This window comes from Larus michahellis, chromosome 7 (genome assembly GCF_964199755.1).
Source record: "Larus michahellis chromosome 7, bLarMic1.1, whole genome shotgun sequence".
Taxonomy (NCBI): Eukaryota; Metazoa; Chordata; class Aves; order Charadriiformes; family Laridae; genus Larus; species Larus michahellis.
The window spans coordinates 47,531,690-47,552,439 of NC_133902.1; the positions used below are offsets into that span (position 1 = coordinate 47,531,690).

General features: G+C 48.6%; 1 protein-coding gene across 5 annotated transcripts in view; it reads right to left on the bottom strand.

The window, feature by feature from the left end:
* Positions 1-2,801: 2,801 nt before the first annotated feature.
* Positions 2,802-20,750, bottom strand: part of LOC141746578 (uncharacterized) — a 48,846-nt gene continuing 30,897 nt past the window's right edge. For 2 of the 5 annotated variants that reach the window (XM_074595336.1, XM_074595337.1), the window contains exons 2-7: positions 18,206-18,324; positions 8,837-9,011; positions 7,894-8,098; positions 6,844-7,466; positions 5,375-5,520; positions 2,802-4,525 (exon numbers count right to left, since the gene is read on the bottom strand). In XM_074595336.1, coding sequence (XP_074451437.1) covers positions 3,730-4,525; positions 5,375-5,520; positions 6,844-7,466; positions 7,894-8,098; positions 8,837-9,011; positions 18,206-18,309 — 2,049 coding nt within the window. In that variant the 5' untranslated portion in view covers positions 18,310-18,324 and the 3' untranslated portion in view covers positions 2,802-3,729. Of the gene's footprint in view, positions 4,526-5,374; positions 5,521-6,843; positions 7,467-7,893; positions 8,099-8,836; positions 9,012-14,813; positions 16,554-18,205; positions 18,325-20,750 lie in introns of all 5 variants that reach the window. The other 3 variants (XM_074595334.1, XM_074595335.1, XM_074595338.1) reach the window with 3 other exon arrangements.

Genomic DNA, 20,750 nt, shown 5'->3' on the forward strand with positions numbered 1-20,750 from the left:
TTTGCTCTTCATCTCCCTGTGGTTTGTTTTCAGGCTTTTCCCCCTCAGCCTGCTGATTCTTAAAGTGGCTGTTCATCTTTCCTCGGGACCTCATCTCTTAACCCAGTGTTGTGTCTGCTTTGTGAGCTCAAACCCACATGGACTCTATGATAAAGACTGCCTCTTGTTGTTGTTGTTTTCCTGGTAAACAACCAGTAAGACTCATCCTAAATTCTTGTTAAATGTCATTTATGAGTTCTGATAAATCAAGGGAGTATTTGACTTTCTCTTTTTTCCCCTAACGTGGTACTTCCAGAGAGGCCTGCTTGTACTTAGCCGGGGTAAGTTCAGTGGGCAGGAGTCCTGTAAAATAATCTTAGTATTGTCAGTCATGACAATGAGAGGTATAAAAATATTACGGAGCCCTAGGACGGCCAGTTTGGAACAAATAATTGCTTTCTTGGCTTGCAGACAACCCTTTTCCCAAGTACCCTGGGTTATAATAGCATTTTGTCAGGTTTGTTAATCAGATATGGAAAAATACAGCGCAACTAATCTCCTGGGCTGCCGAGCAAGATGTCTACATGTGATACTGAAAGACCTGGAACTTCCCAGGAGAGGGATCATCCACTTCTGAAAGGTTCCTGAGGATAATGGAAACCTGCTGCCTTGTCAGCGTGCTGACGCTCCTCGCCCATCCTGTGCGGGCTCACCCCACAGCACGAGCCCTGGCGGGGCCGCAGGGACCGCTCTGCGCTCGTGCTCCCTTTCAACACCTGTAATTTAAAGGCGGGCGGGCAGCTGAGTACACACCGGATACTTAAAAGATAAATAACATTGGAAGCGCCACCTCTGTCTTGTTTGACAGGTTCAACAATCGGGCTGTCGCTTCCCGTGGCACCTGTCCCAGATCAAAGAGCCCATACTGTTCCCCAGCCGTGGGTTTTTTAGGACAGGGCTACAACACCAAGTACACGTCCTGCTCGTAACTCAACACCCGGCCATTATTTATGGACCTTCTTCTGGGGAGAGTTTGCCCAGTTCAGAGGAAATAGGCCACGATTAGCAGGAGCCTGGCAGGCAGGTGTTTCCTGTGATACCTAGAAAAACCCTGAATCTGACAAACCGAACAATCAGCCAAACGCAAGATTGATGCTAAATATCAGGCCTTTTACATGTACTTATTGTTCCCTAACCTTTTTGAGCAGCCAGGGTGACTGAAGGTATCTTGATTTAAAGATAACGGCTGTACAAACAGTCCACGGCTGGTTTTGGGGGTGAACTGGCGTGGAGAAAACCACTGTGCTGGAAAGTAATTGAAAACTTTCCAGAAAGCAGCAGCTTTCTGTGGCTGTGAAAGCCACTCGCTGTTTGGATAAATTAATCTATTAGGCTGACTGTACTTTGGCCTTCCCTTATCAAAACTGCTACTGGCGGTAACGAAGAGAAGGTGGCCGCACCGTTTTGATCTTGGGAGAGAAAACGAAGGTGCTACAAGCTGTTGCTTTCTGCATGTTCAGTGAATGGGGCTTGACAGCTGTTAGATGCAGATCTGTCACGACAGCGTCAGAGAAATCTTCCTCCAGCAGCTGTTCTGCTCAGCCATCCATCTATTTGAAAAACAAACAGCAAACTATAAAAGCAATGCCTTGTGCTCTTCACTGGCACTTCAGTGTGTTTTTTGGGCAACAATTTATTGTCTAATCACTAGAAATAGCTGGAGGGAATTCCATCTCACTTGAGGGAGTCAGGCTGCTGCCCCAGCAAGCGTTCTGCCAGCTATTGCTCGCTACAGCGCTCAGCTGCGTGCTGCCACCCTCGTGTCTTGGTGCGTGTTTGCAAAGCCTCCAGATGATGCAAAACCTCACATTTCCTCAAGGACAAAATGAAGGACTAAAACGCTGGATGGTGCAGGTGAAGAGAAAATACAGGCAGTACAGTACGCACACGTCCCTCTGCTGGTGCCTGCCTCAGCGCCCAGAGCTGCGTAACAAGCCCCGGCAGCGGCGGCAGGAGGACAAAGCGCTGGGTACGGTTTGGAGGGCTGCTCAGGCGTTGGGTCAGTGGTGATCTCACAAGACTAGGGCTACCTACGTGAAGGTAGCCTCTGACCGCCTCCATTTGTGCGCTCACCGGTGCTGGTTGGTCTCTGGAGAAATACACAAATATGCTTCCCTGTGTGAATCCTCCCGTAGAATACATGCCTGTAACAAATATATTGCTGGGAGTGAACGATACTGATTGGCTTTGTCTTTACCCTGGGGGGGGCTGAAAGAAGACTTAAAGGCTGTCCTCTGAGATCCACCGACCAAAATTCAGGCTCCTTTAATTTAGCCTGTAGGGCTGTAATCTGGCCTTTTAACCGTATAAGTCACAGCGTGACATTTCGCTGATCTTGTAATCGCAAGGCCACGGTCAGCAGTAACGTCAGTCTGAAAAGGTTAAACCCTGTTTGCCTTTTTCCTATTGTTCAGCTTGGAGTCATTTCCCCGCTGCGGAGCTGAGAGAGGCTGGGCCTTACGGGGGAGCGCTTTGTGGCCTCAGTTTTGGATCTCACGTCTGCTGCGCTGGGGCCTGACCTACCCAGGCAGGGCTGCGGCCAGAGCAGGAGGTTTTGTGCCAGTCTATTGTTGTCTAGGGAGAATTAGGATAGGGGGCTTGCACCGGTCTCCCAGTCTCATTAGGAGTAGCCCCTGAATTATGTTCAGGGGATCCAAAGAACAGACGTAGGCACATTGTCCACTTGAATGCCACCCACACTAAATGAACTATCTACTCCAGAACACAAATATTAAAAAAAAAATAAAAATACCCACATAAAGTCATTGAAACAAAATTATTAAAACCTTTTATGTTACTCTACAGTACAATGTAAATTGTTCCTTTCAATTAAATTTTGAAATACACTAGATTACATCATTTAAATAATCGCAAACTTTTAAGTTCACTATTAGTGGCAGCAGAGCTATATTTACATACACTTCTGAGATATTTCAGATGCAGCGTTATGTTCCTGTCCCTAAATCAGTTAAATAACAGACATCCAGCAAGGGTATACTGCTCTTCCACAGGTTCTACACATATTTGGGGTGTTTGTGTGAGAGAGCAAGAACTCCTTTTATTCTTGTCTGGATTTTTTTATGCTGTGTGCATGCAGCTGTATCTGAGCAAATTGATACCTACTTGATTTGGATTAAAGATGAAAGACCTTCTTTTTAAACAAGTATTTTGACTGAATATACAGAGGTGAGTAATGAAATACAGTCTGTAGGAGTAGCAGTGGAAAACATAATTTTCTCCAACTTTCCTCTCCTTTTGCATAATACTGCACCTAATTTTGACCCTGACTTTACCTAATGCTGATGAAATACAGTCAATGGTGGAAACCTCTCTCATGTTGTCAAGACAACGCAATCCATGCAATGGCAAGCATCATACATCATTCTCCCGCAGTGCAACATTCACAAGTTAAACAACTCAGTATTTTCCTCCAGAGATCTGCTCCTCGAGGGAAGCCCATCTCTCTATGTACATCAGCCACCCATCTCTGCACATGTACAAGTCGTGAGTCCTGAGGCTGGAGACCAGAATTAGGCTGCAATGCTTGCTTCCAGTGCTGCTAAGAGTCGTCGTGGGACAGCCTCCTCCCTGTGTTGTCCATGGAGCAGAGCAAGTTCAAGCCACGGAGGCTCTCCATGAGCGCATGGCACTGGTCAAGCCGAGTCTCCCTGCGTGCTGCCCGTGCGGGACTCAGGGCCTGGTGTGAGGGGTGCTGATCATGATGTTGGGCAGCGCGTTCCGCCGCTTCTTCCAGGAGCCCAGCTCCCTCGAGTACCGCCTGATCTGCCTGAACCAGTGGTGAGTCCGCGCCCGGTCGCTGTCCCGGAACACAAATGCCTCCCGCCTGATCTCAATGAGTTCAAAAGTATCGTCGCAGTCAGGATCAGTGGAGACGATGCAATTACTCAGCCTCAAGGGCTCCCTGAGCAAATGGAACTTCCCGTTATTTTTGTCCCTGATGAGTACCAGCACAGCGTCCTTCACAGGCCCTGGCTCGGCTGACTCCAGGCTGGACTCGGACACGCGCTTCATGTTCACCAGGAGGAGGACCTGCATGTTCTGGAACTTCAGGGTCTTGCTGCCTTTCTTCACCCACTGGCCATCGGGAGGCTGGGCCAGCTGCAGAGACCCCTCCATCACAAATCGTGTTTCCTCCCGCAGCCAACCTACAGTTTTGAGGGCAGTTTCTCTCATCTCAATGTTGATGACTTCTCTCTTCTTCTTGCTGTCCTGGCGAAAGGAGCGGAGGGTCCATGTGTTCCCCTCCTGCTTGGTTTTCATGTTGATGTGCTCCAGGTGGGACTCGATACGGCTCTTGGCCTCCCGCAGGCTGCCATGATCTGGGTGGTACTCGGTGGTGGCCTTGATGATCCTGCTTAGCAGCAGTGGGTACTTGGTGACTCTTTGCAAAGGGGCCATCAGGAAGGACCTCAAGTTCATCCGCCGCAGTGCTGTGTTGTCGTTCTGGGAGACATTGAGGAATATTCTGCAGGAATTTAAGAAGAGGGAATGAAATGGTGGCTGTTCTGCCAGCAGATGCTGCAATCCTAAATGCAAATGAACAGTGTGGCGCGACAGCTGCTGGGCACTGCAGCATCCCCTCTGGTTTTAACCGCCTTGTCAATTCTGACTTCTCAAAAATGAACAATGATTTCTGCAGCTGTGCTCAGCTGCAGAACAGCGATGAGGTGCTTGGGACATTAGCACGTAACATCCTAGCAGTCTTCTATTAAATCATAAAACATGAGGGTGTGATCTTTCTCTGGTACACGCTGACGTAGGCTCAAGGCAGACACATCAGTTTATATCAGATTACATTAATTTGTAGCTCTTTCATCATTAGATTACAAAGTACTCTAAACAAGAATTTGTTACTGTCGTCATTTTAAGTTGTTGCAGTGGAAAAAGAAGTGACTTGCCTGACGTTGCCCAATAGTCCAGGGCTAGAAATGGGAAACCAATTCAAGTCACGCATGCTTCACACAGTGGCTTTCCTCAGTGGAAATCCAAACTGTGCTCTGGCACGGGGACTGAGAGCTGTTCTCAGCTGAGCATTATTTGGTGACAGTTCAGCGCAGTGGTCAGTGGGCAAACACTGCTGCCACAAAATACAGTATATACTGGGGAGCAACCGGCCGCCTCAGTGGAGATATCAAGGACTGAATATCTTTTGGAGAATAAATTACTCTCCTCATCACAAGAGAGAGCAGCTCATCACCGAAGAACATCATTAGCATCAAAACTTTGATCTAGTTGAGCTGACAAAGGGTTCACCCTCAGCCTGGTGCCTGCCTGTCCCCAAAGCCTGGAAGCACACACTCAGCCCCTTTCTCACCTGAGCAACTCTTTCTCCTTCTCCAGTGCGTTGAGCATATTCACGGAGGAGGACTGCTGAAGACAGTAGGTCTGAAAGGCTGGCAGCATGTTGACGAACTCTAGAAATACTTCGCCGATGCACACGGTCATCAGGTCGTCATCACCCTGCAAGCATGGGTTAGCTGGGTTAGCTCAGGAGAGGCACAAGCATGGAGCCTGCCTTCAGTCCTATCAGCATCAACCTATTGCAGGATCTGGTGAACACCAGACCAAAGGTGGAACTGCGCTCGCCCTTCCTGGTGGAAAGACAGTCCCTGCGGGTTCGGGGGGAAGCAGTGTGTGAGGAGGGGAAGGAAAGTTGGTGTGACTGCTTGCTCTTCTACACATAAAGAGCTGTCTTCTCTGCTTCTGTGGGCTCAGCCAGCTTACCAGAGCAGGGACTCAAAGGCCAGAAGGAGTCTGCTAGTCAGGAGGGTGTACTGGGGCCCTTCTTGCCGGCAGATCTGCCATAAGCCTAATGCAGCAGTGCATAATTTAACAGAAAGCATTTAGGAGCAAATGGGTAGGTGAGGCATGTAACTCAGGTAACAGAACTTAACAACTTCTGCAGCTGATCCCAGCAACAGGCCTGGCTGGCAAGCAGTCTCCTCCAGCTGTGCTCTTACTGGCTACCACGATGCCAAAATGAAAAATAAATTTCATGGTAAACTGTTCTGTGACCTCTGGGTGTGTAATAAAATAAGGGAATAATAAGAATCTGGTGCCACACAACGCTCTTAGCTCAGTCGAGGTGTATGCTGACATGCTCTGCAATCACTACTCATTTCAGCAGCAAGAGAGGGAGCAGTTCTCTGGCTGCTGGCAGCTTTTTGGTGCAGTACCGAGCTCTGACTGCAACGGCAACATGGAGGAGGAGATAGGGAAACCCACGGCTGTTTGTAGAAGCCATTGTCTCAATAAATTATTCACAGGGGACATCACACAGTGCACATCTGTCTTCACTGTGCCAGGTGCATGAGAGCGTTTATCAAAGTTGCCAGCTTTTGAAATACGCGTCACTCGGTTTGATAGGCAGGGTTTTGGAGAAGGAGAGGAGGGATGTGTTTCCTAGAGAACAAAACATCCTGGTGAAACTGATACAGCAACAAGTGGCTTTTGCTTTCTTGAAGAAAGGGGGGTGTGGAGCTGTTTATGTGTCCTTTGCAGTGATTGTCTACTGCTCTAGAGTCTTATTTCTATTTCTCTGCCCTCTGACCACCATGCTGCTGCCTGCATTACCACAGCAGAGAGTAAGGCCAGCAGCTGTGACCTGGCACAGGCCTACTGAAACCACTGATTTACAATAGCTGAGGGAGCAAGGCACTAGGTAGATGACCAGAACCCAGGAGTCCTACCTCCTGATCCTCTGCTCCACCTATGCTGGCTCACTAATATAAAACCTGTTCCTGTCTGCCCGGTCTAGCTCCTTTAGAACACGCAGCATCATACCTGGTCAAAGGCCTGATCGATCTCTTCCTGGAGTATCTCCAGAAAGTTCTCGTTGAGGTCAATGAGCTCCTGGATGTTGCTGAAGATGCCCAGGAGCTGCTCCTGGCTCAGCAGCCCAGCTGCCTGCATGGGGAGGTAGAACTCCTCTTTGATGATGCGCAGGTCCTCTCCATAGCTGGCCTCTGTGTTGACAAACTCCAGCACAGACTCCTTGCGCTCTGTCCTGCGCTTGCGGCACTTCTCGCAGAGGTCAGCCCGCCTCTGATTGCAGTTTTGCGCATCCGTCTCCACCGGGAGGTCCCTTTCTCCACAGTCGGTGCAGGGACGGTGGGCTTCCCAGGCCTGCAGGGAGCTCAGCGTTTCAGATGCCCTGTTCCTCCACTTTCTGGCTGGCATCTGGCCAATGCCACTATCTGCCCTCTCCACATCTGCTGACTTGGTCCGGGTGGCCTCGCTGGGATCCAGGTCATCCCGGACATCATTCACACCAACAATCCCACTGTCCGTGCTCAGGCTGCTGACATTGCTCCAATGATGTCTGGAGCGGAGGGAGCCACGTGGGGCACGGCGGGTCTCATCAAAGCTGCCACCATGGCCAAGGTTGGCTTTTGCTACCACTGGACCTGAGAACAGACACAAATCATTACAGGAACTGCCAGCTGCACCTGAAGACCTCAAGGTGGCACAGCCATGAGTGGTACGAACCCTGGGGGGCAGGCTAGACCTGGTGAAAGCAGAGCTGTTAGCTGTCTCCCCTCCTGTTCTGCTGCTACGACTGGTGAGAGTCAGAATTAAATGGCTCCCAGGTGAAGCCCAGGGCCTGTCATCCCTGCGCTGCCCATACCTGTGAACTCATTTAGGCTCTCTCTTCCCCTGTCATCTGCCAGGCACAGACAGAGAGACAGCAGAGCATAACCTAATTGCCTGTGCACCTGGGTTAAACCCAGAATGCTTCTCTCCCCCAGGTCAGTAGAGTTACTCTACATTTACACCAGCATAGAAGGGGTCAGCATCTGGCTCATCAGCCCCCTCTGAGTGTGCAGAACATACCGAGGTCTCGCTCCTGCCGGCGCTTCTGCGCATGCTGCCGTGCTGCAGCTGCAATCTTCAGCTCCAGCTGCTTCCTCTTCACCGAGTCTGTCGGCATGGGGTCACTGAAGTGCGGCCGCAGCCGGCACTCCCGCTGGGCTTTGGCACCCTCCGTGCTCTCATGGACGATGTCGGAGCTGGATCGGCGGCAGCCGGGACTGGGAGTCTGCAAGAAAGGCAAGTGGATTTGGAGCAAGGTGGTGGTCAAAGCAGGACCTGGTTTGCAGCCACTAGACTTCAGTTGACAAAGGAGAGAAAGAAACACATCAGCGCTGGGATTGTAAATGCAGCTCTGCTACATAGTCATTAGGAAATCTGTGCCCCCAGGTCCCTCTGTCCCTGTCAGCAAGGACCCCTCTCTCTTTGTTGTTGGGTAGCTCTGAGTACGGTGGCTCCGTGGTGGCTGGATAACAGCTGTCAAATAACCATGAAGAAGGCAACCCAAGGGCCTCAAGGAGGGGCTCAGCCTGTCCTCCAGGGATCCGAGCTAGGTTGCCTCTGTTCTGTGAATGGTTCAGCGCCGCAGGGTCAGGAACTCCAGCCTCTGTACCTTACCTACATGAGCAGTTTGACCAAGTAGGGACTAGGAGGGAGCCTGTCTGATCTCCGGGGCAGTGCAGCAATGAGGGGCTGGTGGCTCACTGAAAGCCATGAAGGGGTTATTGCTGAACTCCCTGCAAAAGATCCAGCGGCAGATAGGCAAGGGCACAAAACTGACTCCTGTTTCATTAACTGTAATAAAAAAGGCACTAGAAATGCTTCAGAGTTTAATCACTCATGGGTGATTTCAGACCCCAGCCTCCCAGTTTGTCCAGTTCCTATAACGATGGGATCCTTTAAAACTTCTGTCAAGAAAAAAAACGAAACACATGCCCAAGATGAGAGGGGAACTCCTCTCCCTTACATTCCCTGCAGGTGGAGTGTCGCTGGATGTCTCATTGCTTGGCTTTTCCTCCCAGGTCTCTGTTGCCATGGACATCGCTGAGTGCTGCTGGCTGTCCTCTGGAGGCGGGAGATCAGCTTCCCTCAGATCACACTGTCCCTTGGAGGGGGATTTGGCCGCAGTCTCAGCATTGCAGCTGCAGGGGAAGAAGCAGACTGATGAACATCACGTATGCAGTTCACCTGCTGTTCCTGACACAGATGAGACTGAGCAGCAAGCCCAGGTTCGAACCACCAGCCGCAACAGTTCACGGAAAGTGCAGGCAGGAATCTAGACTGGTTGGCATGGATGGCGGTGCGTGTGTTTCAGCGGCTCTAAACACAGCTCAGTTACAGCAGCGCAAATCGGGTAATTGCACTCATGCCAGCATCAGTCTGGGATATCAAGACTTGGGTGCTCACAGGGCATTTTTGTGTCCATAAAACATGAGGTTCTCCCACAGGGACCAGAAAAACTTCTTTCTAAGTAGGCCATATCCATATTTGCTGCTATTTAAAGAGATGTTGTCAACACAGAAACCATATTGCTCATCTGGAAGAAAATCACCTGCTAAAAACCGTAATACTTTGAAGAGATTAGAGGATTAAAGGAGCTTTCCCTCTGTTTTTCATCTCATATGATCCCGAGCCTGCTGAAACCACTGGAAAGATTCCCTCTGCTTTCAGTGAACTCAGGATCAGGCCTTCTGGTGCACTTAAGAGTCCTGAAAAGATTGGCAGAGTCTGTTGTTCTCACTTGGCAATTCTGGGCTGCTCTTATTCAGGGCTGCCTGGTGTTAACCAGGGCCTGGCCTGGCTGATCCAGGCAGCCTGTTCCAACCCCACGTTCCCCTTTCTGTAGACACCACCACCGCTCCATACAGACAAGAGTCTGGTGCGAAACCACTGACTTGACAGAGTAGCTGACAGGCTGTAGTTTTTGATACTACTTGTGATACTTTTTTTTTAACAGACTCTCTAAGACACTTTATTTCCATGCACAATGAAGCCTGCTCGGAAGAATATTAATTTTTTTCATTTTGGGTTTACTTAATTTTTATGGACTTGGATTCCTTTAAAAAGAAAGGTTGTCAGGACTGGATATGGATGCCTGCACATAGAGGAAGCCTGTGTCTGGAACATATTTCAGGTTATGCATGTATTTTATGCTTAAGAAAAGTCTCCCACCACAAAAATCTGCTTCTTAAAGGCTTCACTTGTGAACTTATGCTGGTAGGTCACATTGCTAATGTGCAATTCCAACACTGCATTCCACATTGCTAATGTGCAATTCCAACACTGCCAGCTACAAGCAAACACATGAGACGGGCATTTTCCTTACAATGAATGACAGTTGGCTTTGATAAGAAACCATCAGCCAACACTGAAATCACTGAAGAGGGAGCAAATCTCCCAGAACACAAACTGGCTCTGATGTCAGGCCAGAAAAGCTGGTTTGCAACTTTACAGCTGATGCTTTTTCATCTTCCTCCATTTTTGTTTCCAGGTCCCAGCTGACACTACCAGAGGATTTACCAACTTTAAAAGAGTTTAGCTGCAGCTCTGCGGCAATGGCACGGTGTCAACAGCAGGCTCCTGGCTTTTACTTTTTGCTGTGCTAACCTCCTGCCATGTGGATTTGGAAGCATCGCTTCACCTCTCCAGGCCTTTTCTTCCCAGAAGATGGGGATACCAACATCAGCACTGTCATGAAGAGTCTGTAGTACAGACTGCATTATCCCCCCTACAGGCTTGCAGTAAGAACAGCGCAGGCACACAGCAAGGCTGTGGTCCCACCATGGTACTGTCCTGTGTCCATCTCCTTCCTCCCTCCTGGCCCCAGCCACATTTGGGATACCACTCTTTCAGCCGGTCCAGTGTAACTGCCTGTGTAGCCATGATCTAAAATCAGTCTTGAAATGATCTGGGTTTAAAAAAATATTCTCCCTCATGTATTCCCTGACAGATTATTTCATCGATGTTTCATTGAGTTGGGTAAAGTATGAACAGTTCAGCTGGAGACACCTGTGGGAGGGAAGGCAGAGGTTAAGGAGCAAGAAAGCTCTTGAAGAGGATCTGCCACTGCTGGAAAACCACCATTTCCAAAAGCTGCTCCTGCCCAAACAGATTCTGGTTGGAACATGCAGAAAGAAGGGACCATGCTGAGGCACAGAGAGGCAATGGGATGTGTCCAAGGTCAGTAGCAGAGTTCAGAACTGGAATATTATCTTCTCTTTTTGATCACACCACTGCCTAGCATACAGACCATAGTCTCAGAGAGAAGCTGAGCCTTCATTTTTCATTTTACAGTGCTTCACGATCATCCACTTAAACATGGAAAGTACTCCTGAGTATTACTGTTCCTCTAAGTGAAGGTGACAGCAGCTCTCTGCTTATAAGGTCTGCAGACCAGATGCCAGTGCTTATTATGGTTTCCATAACCCAATAGGGATATTTTTAAAAAATCTCCAGACGTGACCTGCAGTGGGAGTAAGAGCCAATACTACCCAGAGAGCTGAGCTAAGGAAGTGTGACTGGAGACTAAGAAATTCAACCCACCCCATGGTTGGCCAGCTAGAGGTAAGAAAGGCAGTAATGCAAAACCCATATTGTGTGAAAGGAGATTTCTTCATCCCTGGTTTGACTGCTCTACTTCTAGTTGTGATTAGATCTCTCCTGCATGATGTACTGGCCATGCCGTGTGGGGGTAAGTACTGTTCTACAGAGCAGTCGCTCCGCACCCCACCATCAGTGTGATCAGAGGGATGTAGCAAAACAGGCAGGATACAAGCAGCTTTGTAGAACCAAAACTTATGGCTGCTCCTTTAACCTTTGCCCCTGGCTTAGGAGGAAGAGGGGACATTGCCAAGAAAAAGGAATATTGCTCCTTCCTCCGGTCCACTCCCCCTGGCCGAGATCTGGGCTGCCAACACCAATGCCTGCTCAAGCACTCCCCTCTGCTCTCATGCAGAGCTGCAGAAGTGGGGACTCAGTTTTCCCTGTTCTCTCTTAGGACAGATGATGCAGTTGGGCCAGCACATGGTTCTTTCTGAACAGCCTTTTAAACCTCTGGGCCATCACCTCTGAACCTCATGGAAGCAGAGCCACTAGGTGTGTGGTGTACAGCTGGAAACGCATCTGCTTTCCTTCATGGTCTCTATGGGATTCTTCATGGTTGTATCGTTGTCCAAGCCAGCAGCTCTCAGCCCTTTCCACATGTTCCCGACTCTTTCTGACCAATGCAAATGTTTTTGTCCACTCCTTCCCTGCTGGCACCTGCCTTCCAGATTTGAGTCCTCTGCTATGGGAAGCTGTTATTGTACCCACCAACCCAGTGTCACCCTAAGTACACCCCATCACTCTTTTCAGGTAGCCTTCTTTCTTAGTCATGTCCTTTGCTTCCTTGGGCACGTTCTTCTTGTCACCTTGCCCGCCATTTCATAGACAGGAACCCCAGGTCCTTGCCACGTCCTTATCCTGAAAAATTCACTGCTTAAACAAGTTCAGAAAATAGACTATATATTGAAACGCGTACAGGATTTCCACCTAGATGTCAACACCCCTTCCCCTCCAGGACTACAACCTAAGTTAAAGGTAACCAGTGCCCTATGAGGGGGCTAAAGCCGCCATAATTATGAAGCTGAAAATTAATCTCCACTGATGAAATATTAAGCCATTTGAATGAGTCTTAAGTAATTAACTATGAATTACTAAGGAGGTAATTAACTAACCAGACAAAACTGCTTTGTGAAACTGTAACATTTACACAGAAACACTGGAAAGTGAAGATAATTTCAGCTATCTTATTCTGTGATGCTCCACCACAACATCTCTATCAAAGGCTTGCTGAGCTCAGTATCTGTGGAAATGGGACGAAATCCCCAGCTTTCAGCTCATTTCATTTGAGACTTAGAAAAAAAGTAGTCTGGATGTCAGCAATCGTAATTTAGGACCTAAAACATCCAGACAAAAAGCATCCCACCTCTGCTGTGAGAATCAGCTTGAGTTATATATGAATATTCAGGTACTTTACAGTCTCAGGTGAAAATGATGGAAAATTGAGAAATTTCCAGATAAAGGAAACTGGAGTTTCCCACTAACCAGTATTTTGGCACTCCCAACGAATTTGTCTTCCGCCTGCTATCCTGAAGAAATTACAACCTCTACCACTAATCGTTATTCCTATGGAAAATAAACAGGCCAGGGTGGTTCCTTCACATGAATCAGCCTCTCTAGTACTGGAACCACTCTCATTCTAATTTTTATATCAATTGTCATTTTGGTGTTAATAAAATCACTTCATATATTTTAACAAACCCAACTAGGGAGACTGAACACATTCACAGAAACAGAACCCACTGAGCATACTAAAAGCACAGAAACCACGCTGAAACCATAAAGGCCCTAGAGAGAAAGTGTTTGGAGGCTGGGAGACTAGTAGGAAAAAAGATCATATGCACTACCCATTTCCTGTATACTTTGCTACGCATGCACCTTGGGCTTCAGATACTAGCCAAACCTTTGATCTACCTGGAGACAGCTGTTCTTATGCTCTTACTCATGGCTTGTGCCATTCTGTGTATTTTATTTCACATCAATGATAAAAATAGCCCTGCTCAATGAAAATGGTTGCATACCGTAACTTTCTTGTCTGTTTCTTCATTGGGTTTTCATACTCTAGAACAAAAGCACAAAGGCTGGACAACTGAAGGAAGCATTTAGGGCTCTGACACCACCTACTTCGCCTACGTCCCTTTGGATTATAAAGTTGCAGAAGTATTACTGCTTGTTTTTCTGGCTCTGTCTACATGGGGAGCTTCAGCTCCACAGAAGCTCTTTCAGATGACTCATTCCTGTGCTGAAGTCACTCTCATCTCCTCTAAAACCTGAGTCCAGTCTCAGAGCTCTAGCATTCCAGAAATACCAAGCCAATGTACAAAGCTGACACCCTGGCGTCTCACACACCGCATCTGTGGATGTCGGAAGCAGCCAGGAACCAAGTCAAATGTAATTCTCGGTGAAGCCAGTCCTGAAAGCCAAGTGTATGGAAACAAACCACTCCACCAATATTTACTCCTCCTTTTGCCATCAGCCTTATCTAGTGAAAAGGCAGTGATAACTGACCCAAATTCCTAGCTTCCAGAACTTTGCTGATTCCTGTTGGTCCACCTGCTTGCATAGAAAGGGATCCTCATTTCTTTGGCAGGAGGGAGGTAACAGGACTGCAGTGTCCAAAACCAGGATAGAGAAAGCAGTCCTTGTGAAAATCTTACCCAGAGAAGGGCAAAACCCTGGTTGGAGAAGAGGGAGGAAGGCTTTATGTAAGTATTTTCTGTCACTGCTTATGTTGAGTTGGCAGAAGGACAGTATTTGCAAGATTTTCAGTCGCTGCCTGTGCTGGTCTCCAGAGAGTTAAAGTCTCCAGAAAGTTAAAGACTTGTAGCAGCCACCTTGCTCTTATTTTGCCTGTTCACTACGTACAGGCAGCAAGTGAAAGCACTTGTTGCTGCATGTCACACTACCTAAATTCATGTCCTGCAGTGGTGGGACAGACTTTACATCTTTTTTCAAAGGAATCGTATTAGTACTTTGTATTCCTCTGCTGTCCTCTACTTTTAACAGATGTTAAAAAAAAAAAAAAAGACTTGTCAACAATTTATTACAGAAATAAAATGGGCAGGAAATTGAGTGTCAGGACCAAACGGTTGCTGTCTGGACAGGATTAAGACGTACAAAAAGGCAAAGTCTAGCTGAAAATGTTTTTTGATGTTTAATCCCATACAAAGATGGAGCTTAAGCTCAACAGTTTAAAGACATGTCCATGTGGCTATCAGAGACCCTAAGATGAAAGGCTCTGACAACAGTGTATTTATGCTATGGGAGTTAAATTTAAATATCATGAGAGAGACCAGATCATTAACAAGGGAACTGCTTTCAGGGGACCCCACAGAGCATGTTACCTTTTCTTAATAAGTTCCAGGGCTGAACCTATGAATTCATCCTTCATTTTTTGTAGCTTAGCTCCATAGCTGGATAAGTCTGTGGCTTCTAACAGCAGCGATGAACAGCAAGAGGACTGGGCTTCAGAAGCCAGCGACTGCCCTGCAAGGTGGAGGACATCATTTAATTGTCTTGTCTCTCCTTTCTGCTGCTCATCACTGAGGATTTCCTGCCCAGCTCTGTGTATTGCTACTGACTGCAAAGGTGATCGTGGAATAGGGCTAGAGCAAATGGGGACCGGGGATCTATCCGGGCTGGAGATCTGGAAGGTTCTGTCCTTCACCTCAGGGCTGCACATTCTGAAACCATCCCACGTGGCTGGATATTGGGAAAAGCTAGCAGAGGTGTGGTTTTCATGGAACACATCATCATCATCCTCCGCTGTGACAGCAGCTTCATTCACAGCGTTGGTCCCCAGAGCTTCTGGACAGAGGTTCTTACTGTTCTCCTCCTCCAGGGTCTGGTTTGCAGGCAGACCCTTATTCAAGCACTCTGTTGGCCCACTGCTGCTGGCAGATGAATATGCCTCCTTACTTCTCATTTGCTTGAATTCCTCAAAGGTGGGTATGTAGAGCCTCTCTTTGCAGCGGCCTTTCTTGCTCTGTCCCAATGTGGCTTTGACATCTGTTTCCCCACTATATTGTTCCAGGGTTTCTGCTGTTCTGGATTTGGCCATCTCATGGCTTTCCCCAGCATGCTGAAGGGGCAAACTGGGGGAGCTATTCTGCCTTCGGAGCTGAAGTCTCCTCTGAGCCTCCTGCTTGATGTCTTCTGGACTGATGTTCCTGTGTGCAAAACACAGTCTCTGCCTCCCTGTGAGGCTGTGCCTGAAAGCAGTGTGTTCCACCAAAACTGTGCAGCAGTTGACAGCACAACCATTCTTGTACTGCCGGCACATCTGGCATTCAAAAAACTCCCGGGCCATCAGGTCAGGCAGGGCCAGCTGTGGACGCACTGGCTTGCAGGGCTCTGCCACCTTACTGCTGTGCAGCCTCAGCTTCTCCTTCAGCTCTTTTTTGGCATCCCCATGTAGGGCTCTTTCCTCTGCAGAAGGGAAAAGCCACTGAGGCACTTTGGCAAAGGGAGGGAGGAGCACATTCTGTGCTGATCGAGATGTCTGTTTAGCATGGAGAGAAAGGTTTCTCAGAGAGTCCGATGTGCTCTGTACTGGGGCCACATCCACACAGCCTTCTGTCCACTGACTGGTGCCTCTATAGCGAAAGATGATCTCGTTATCCAGGCTCCGGCAGTGAGAATATAGCCCAGAGTCAGCAACTGTTGACCAGTGAAGGTTCTCCACGCTCCGATACATCCGGTTTTCCACAGGACTGGCCAAAGGTGCCTTGCCTGTGTGGCAGGAGTCTAGAGTGTGGAAGTCCCCAGAAAAAATATGAGTGTCTAGATTCTTTAGTGGATGCATGCTGCTAACCGAAAAATCCTTTAAGCCATGTTGTGCATAAAGCTGATTATTTTGGCAGCTCAAGACCACCCGGCAGTGTTCCTGTCTCTCATCAACACTGATGTATGTCATAGCAAATGCACATGGAGGCTCTAAGACAGTGGCGTCTAGGGGGAGAGGAGGGAGCTGGGGTGTCGCTTAGATGCCAGTCAATGTCCACAGACCACAGACAGCAAAGTGTGCTGCTGGGTACTCACATAAGAGAGCTCTCACATGGGTTGAGTCGCCATGCGTAGAAGACCTGTGAATGGAAGGAAAGATGAGTTACTGAAGCAGCCTGGTGATGACTCGCAGGATGCAATACCAGGTCTGCTTCCAGGGAATGCAGAAGCCAAACACCAACAGCTTGGGTAGAAACAGAGCAGCATAACTAGGAGATGTGCCACAGGGCTTGGGGCAGGGAATCTTTTCCATCTCTAGCCAAGCCAACAGTGGCCTTACACTACCCATCCAAATTTTAGACCAGTTTACCCTACCTACCCTCAGCAATTCCCTCACAGTAACACTGCTCAACTCTAGTGAGGAATACTCAGAAGTGCTTGCTGACAGCCCAGCTTACTCACACTGCAGCGCTAAGGAGATGGGAGGCTTACAAGAGATAATGAGGTTCTTTCCCTCAAATGGGGTGCAGACAAGAGTTTGTGGGTTGAGGAGGCTGGGGGTGGGAAGGGATGACATGACAATGTGGTCTCCTGGAAAGCTCAAGTAGCAAGGAGGAAGAAGAAGGCTGTCTGGTGGTGGTTTTGTCCCTAAGAGTCACACTGCAGCCCCTTAGTGCTCTGATTTACCCTTCACAGGGAAGATGCATATGCTTTAGTGACTGGTAGCCAAGCATTTCCAAGGCCTTTCCAGTGCACAGACTTTCACAAATGCACCCTCCTGACCCCTTAGCAACAGGCCCAAAATGATCACCCCAAAAAACAGCTCATCGGAGGCCCAGAAAGAGAAGGTGTGGTTTCCAAGGCTGTTCCTATGATCTTTATTCAGCACTGTAAGGCCCAGGGAACTTAAGTGACTAAATCACATGTTCAAAGCAATGTGGAGAATTAAATCCCAAAACTTCAGTTTGGGCCAGCAGGATGTAGCCTAAGTGTCAAAGTCATCCTTGGAAGCGGAAAGAGCCTCCTTACATTGAATGGAGTGACTCCAAATTTCTCTTAAGGATTTAGGCCTCATGGACTTGACAGCAGTCACGCAAGACATCAGTGTCTGCTACAGACCTGCCCACTCCCTCCCTTGGCAACCAGAGGCAAAGGGAATGAGTGAGTGCCATATTTAAGGAGAACAAGATTGGGCAGGGGATATGGGGTTAGCCTGAGATTCGTAAGGGCAACATAGAGCTGGGATGGTGGGGCATTGGTCTGTAATAATAAGCCAGGCAAGAACCAACTAGGTTAAACACGCAGGAAGAGGTCTTGGTAAAGCAAGACAGGACCATGTAAGTTACAGCCCAGACTGTTTGCTTTGCAGTGCAGCTGGGTTCTCCACACGCTGCCAATCATTCAGGCAGCACAGCCACCTTGACCAGGAGGGGAATGAAGAGGCTTGTTACTCCCTGAAGGATAAGACACCTCAGGCATCTAATCGTGTGAGGCACCAACAGACATCTTCCACCTGAGGAGAAGTCTGAGGCAGTGTATTGCCTGGAAGCCAATCTTGGTAACTCGCTGGTAGCTTGATTCACCCCTTGCCTAGAGTGGTTCAAATTAGCATACTTTCCCCACATTAATGAAACCATCTCTAATCTAATCCCAGAGAGGGAAGGCAGAGCTGCTCCTGTGGATCACCACTGAATGGAGAACATTATTTCCTCCTTCACAATTGCTAAAAGTAAAAATTAGAACTAGCTCGCAAGGTGTGGCTGTTCACCAAGATGTCACAGGCACTTCTCACCCAGTCTTCTCATGGTGGGGCTGGAGTTTCCCTTTCTTCACGGCTCTGGAGGAGCCCACAGGTGACAGCAGAGAAACGTGAGGATCAGGACTTTCTGTGATCATAGGTTATAACATGATCTGTCAAGAAAGAGAGAATGAGATGATGTGAGAGCCAGTCACTGAGCAGGGAACAGGGCTCCTGTTAGTGCTGAAGGGCTCCTGTGAGAAAGTGCTGTTAATGAGGGATGCCATGGCCTGTCTGGTTGGTCTGTGATCATTTCACAGCCACGGGAATAAAAGCCACTGTGTACTTTCTGCACTCTGCTTTCATACCAAGTAGAAAGAGCAAACAACCCTTGCTGTTGTGAGAGCTGAGAATAAAGCAGTCCTTGCCCAAGGCAAGGAATTATATACAGTAAAGCCTGAAGAGAAACCAAGGCCCATGTGAGGCAGGTTCCTGAGCTACATGCTTGCTTGGCAAGCTCTGCGTGTGGGAGCAAGGGAGCCGGAGAATAAAGTGCACAGGCAAGGGGAGAAGCAGTCAAGAGAGGAGCAAGGTAGCAGAGGCACAGAAATGATGGGATGGGATCTGTCTGTGGCTGCTCCCTTCACCAACAGACGGGGCAGCATTGAAAATACAATTGACTTGTGTCCTTATGGTCTCTCTTCAGGTGGAAGTTCACTGCTGGGGCCCGTAGCACTGACCCCTCTTTGGGCTGCAGGACAGCTACAGTGAGAGCAGGCCAGGCAGCAGGAGAGGGTACCCCCTTGCCCTGCAGGGAGAGCAGAGGCCCATTTCCCCAGCGGGTGTGGAAGGTGCCCGTGCTCACGAGCACTGACAGGCAGCAGGGACGTGCCAGGGCAGGATTTTCCAGAAGATGCGCGTGGGGCATCAAAAGTTGCTTTCAGGGAAGGAGCAGCTGGGAGAAACCTCTTGTGGGCAGAGAGGGGCAGGCAGAGAGCGAAGGACAGAGAGGGGCAGGCAGAGGCAGGTTTGCAGAGTGGAGGACGCAGAGAAGAGAGAGAACAGCCACAGCCAGCAGTGAGAGACCGCAGGAGACAGAGAATTTCCCAAGGAGGCTGTGCAGAGTTTGCTGACATGTAGGCAGGCACCAAAAATTACTGGATTCACTGGAGGAAGAGGGAAATCTTGTTTCCAAATAATTTATTTTAATCTTTGTCACCCAACAGAGCTGAGCTTTCTTTCTCTAAAAAGTGACTTTTTGCTTTAAGAAAACACTTCAGACACGGGAACTGTGTCTGAACTCTTTGATACTTTCAGGAGAGCTCAGAGCAAAGGTGCATGTGGATGTAGCTCACAGGTGGGTGTACAAGGGGGTTCAGTGCCCTGGCTGGAGTGAGAAGGAGCCTCCGATATCGGTGTGCTCTGGTTTGCCTCATGCCTTCAAGGCAGCTGTGGAGATCTCAAAACAGCCAGCTTGGAGAGGAGCACCTTTCTTCCCTGTCACTCCATCCTTGAAAGGACCATCTCTTTCCTACTGAACTCTTCTAATCTTGCCTGTTCCCCCCACGTCACCACTCTGAGGGCTGTGCACAGCATGTCAGGTAGCTAAGCTTCATTCCACTGATCACTGAGGCCAACTGCTGCCCCAGTCACGATCTGTGAAGGGGGACCAGCTGTGCTGAGGCACTGCCTGCATTCTCCCCAGGAATGCCTAGAGCAGGAATAAAGCAGAGGTCTCTCTAAAACACCAGATAATTCTGACCTGGCCTGTAATCAGGAAACACTAAGCCCTTCTCCCTCCTTCCCCTGTTGTGCACCATTCCTCATGGCACACAGCAATAGCATCACGGTTTCAGCTCGGGTGCCCGTGTTTGTCAGGTCAGTGACACTGCTGTAACATAAAGCATGTGTCTACACACTCAACTTTAAAGTAACATGACCACAAGCATGTTCTAGGCACTCTGCTGGATGAGAGCACGAGGTAGAGACAGAAAAAAATCCCATCTAAGTTAATATACTTATGGTTGATGTGCTAAAGATGATCCTTGCGGGCTCACTGTACATACAGAATATTTAGCTGCAGTCTTACAGGGTCACCATCGAAGAAACACTGGGAAATACAGCAACATGAAAGTTTGTCATCCCACCACCTCAGAGCTACAACTACAGTCTGTAGCTACAGCAGGTGATCCCAGGTATGGAAACTAGCAAATGCCACAGAAGCGTGAAGCAACGGAGTGAAGTAAATGCTGATCTCTCACATGGTGCCCCAATTCAGGGTCCTAACTCACCCTCTCCTAAAGGTACACAGCAGTCCTAATGCACCCTGTGTTCTCTTCCAGTTAAATCAAGCAGCAACTTGACAGTTCTTTGTTGCTCCCTGGCATACGTAAGCACTGTGGGTTGCTGCTGCACTCCTTTGTTGACCCACCTGGGTACTTCCAGGCAGTCCTGTACACACTTTCCCAAAGCTAGGGCTTTATTCTAGTCCAGCCCTCCTCCAGGCCAATGCTGACCTAGTCCAGGCCAAATAGCAAAAAGGAGCTCAGCGTTGGCTGCCGCTGTGGGAATGGCACATCATTGCTCTTTTGATCATATT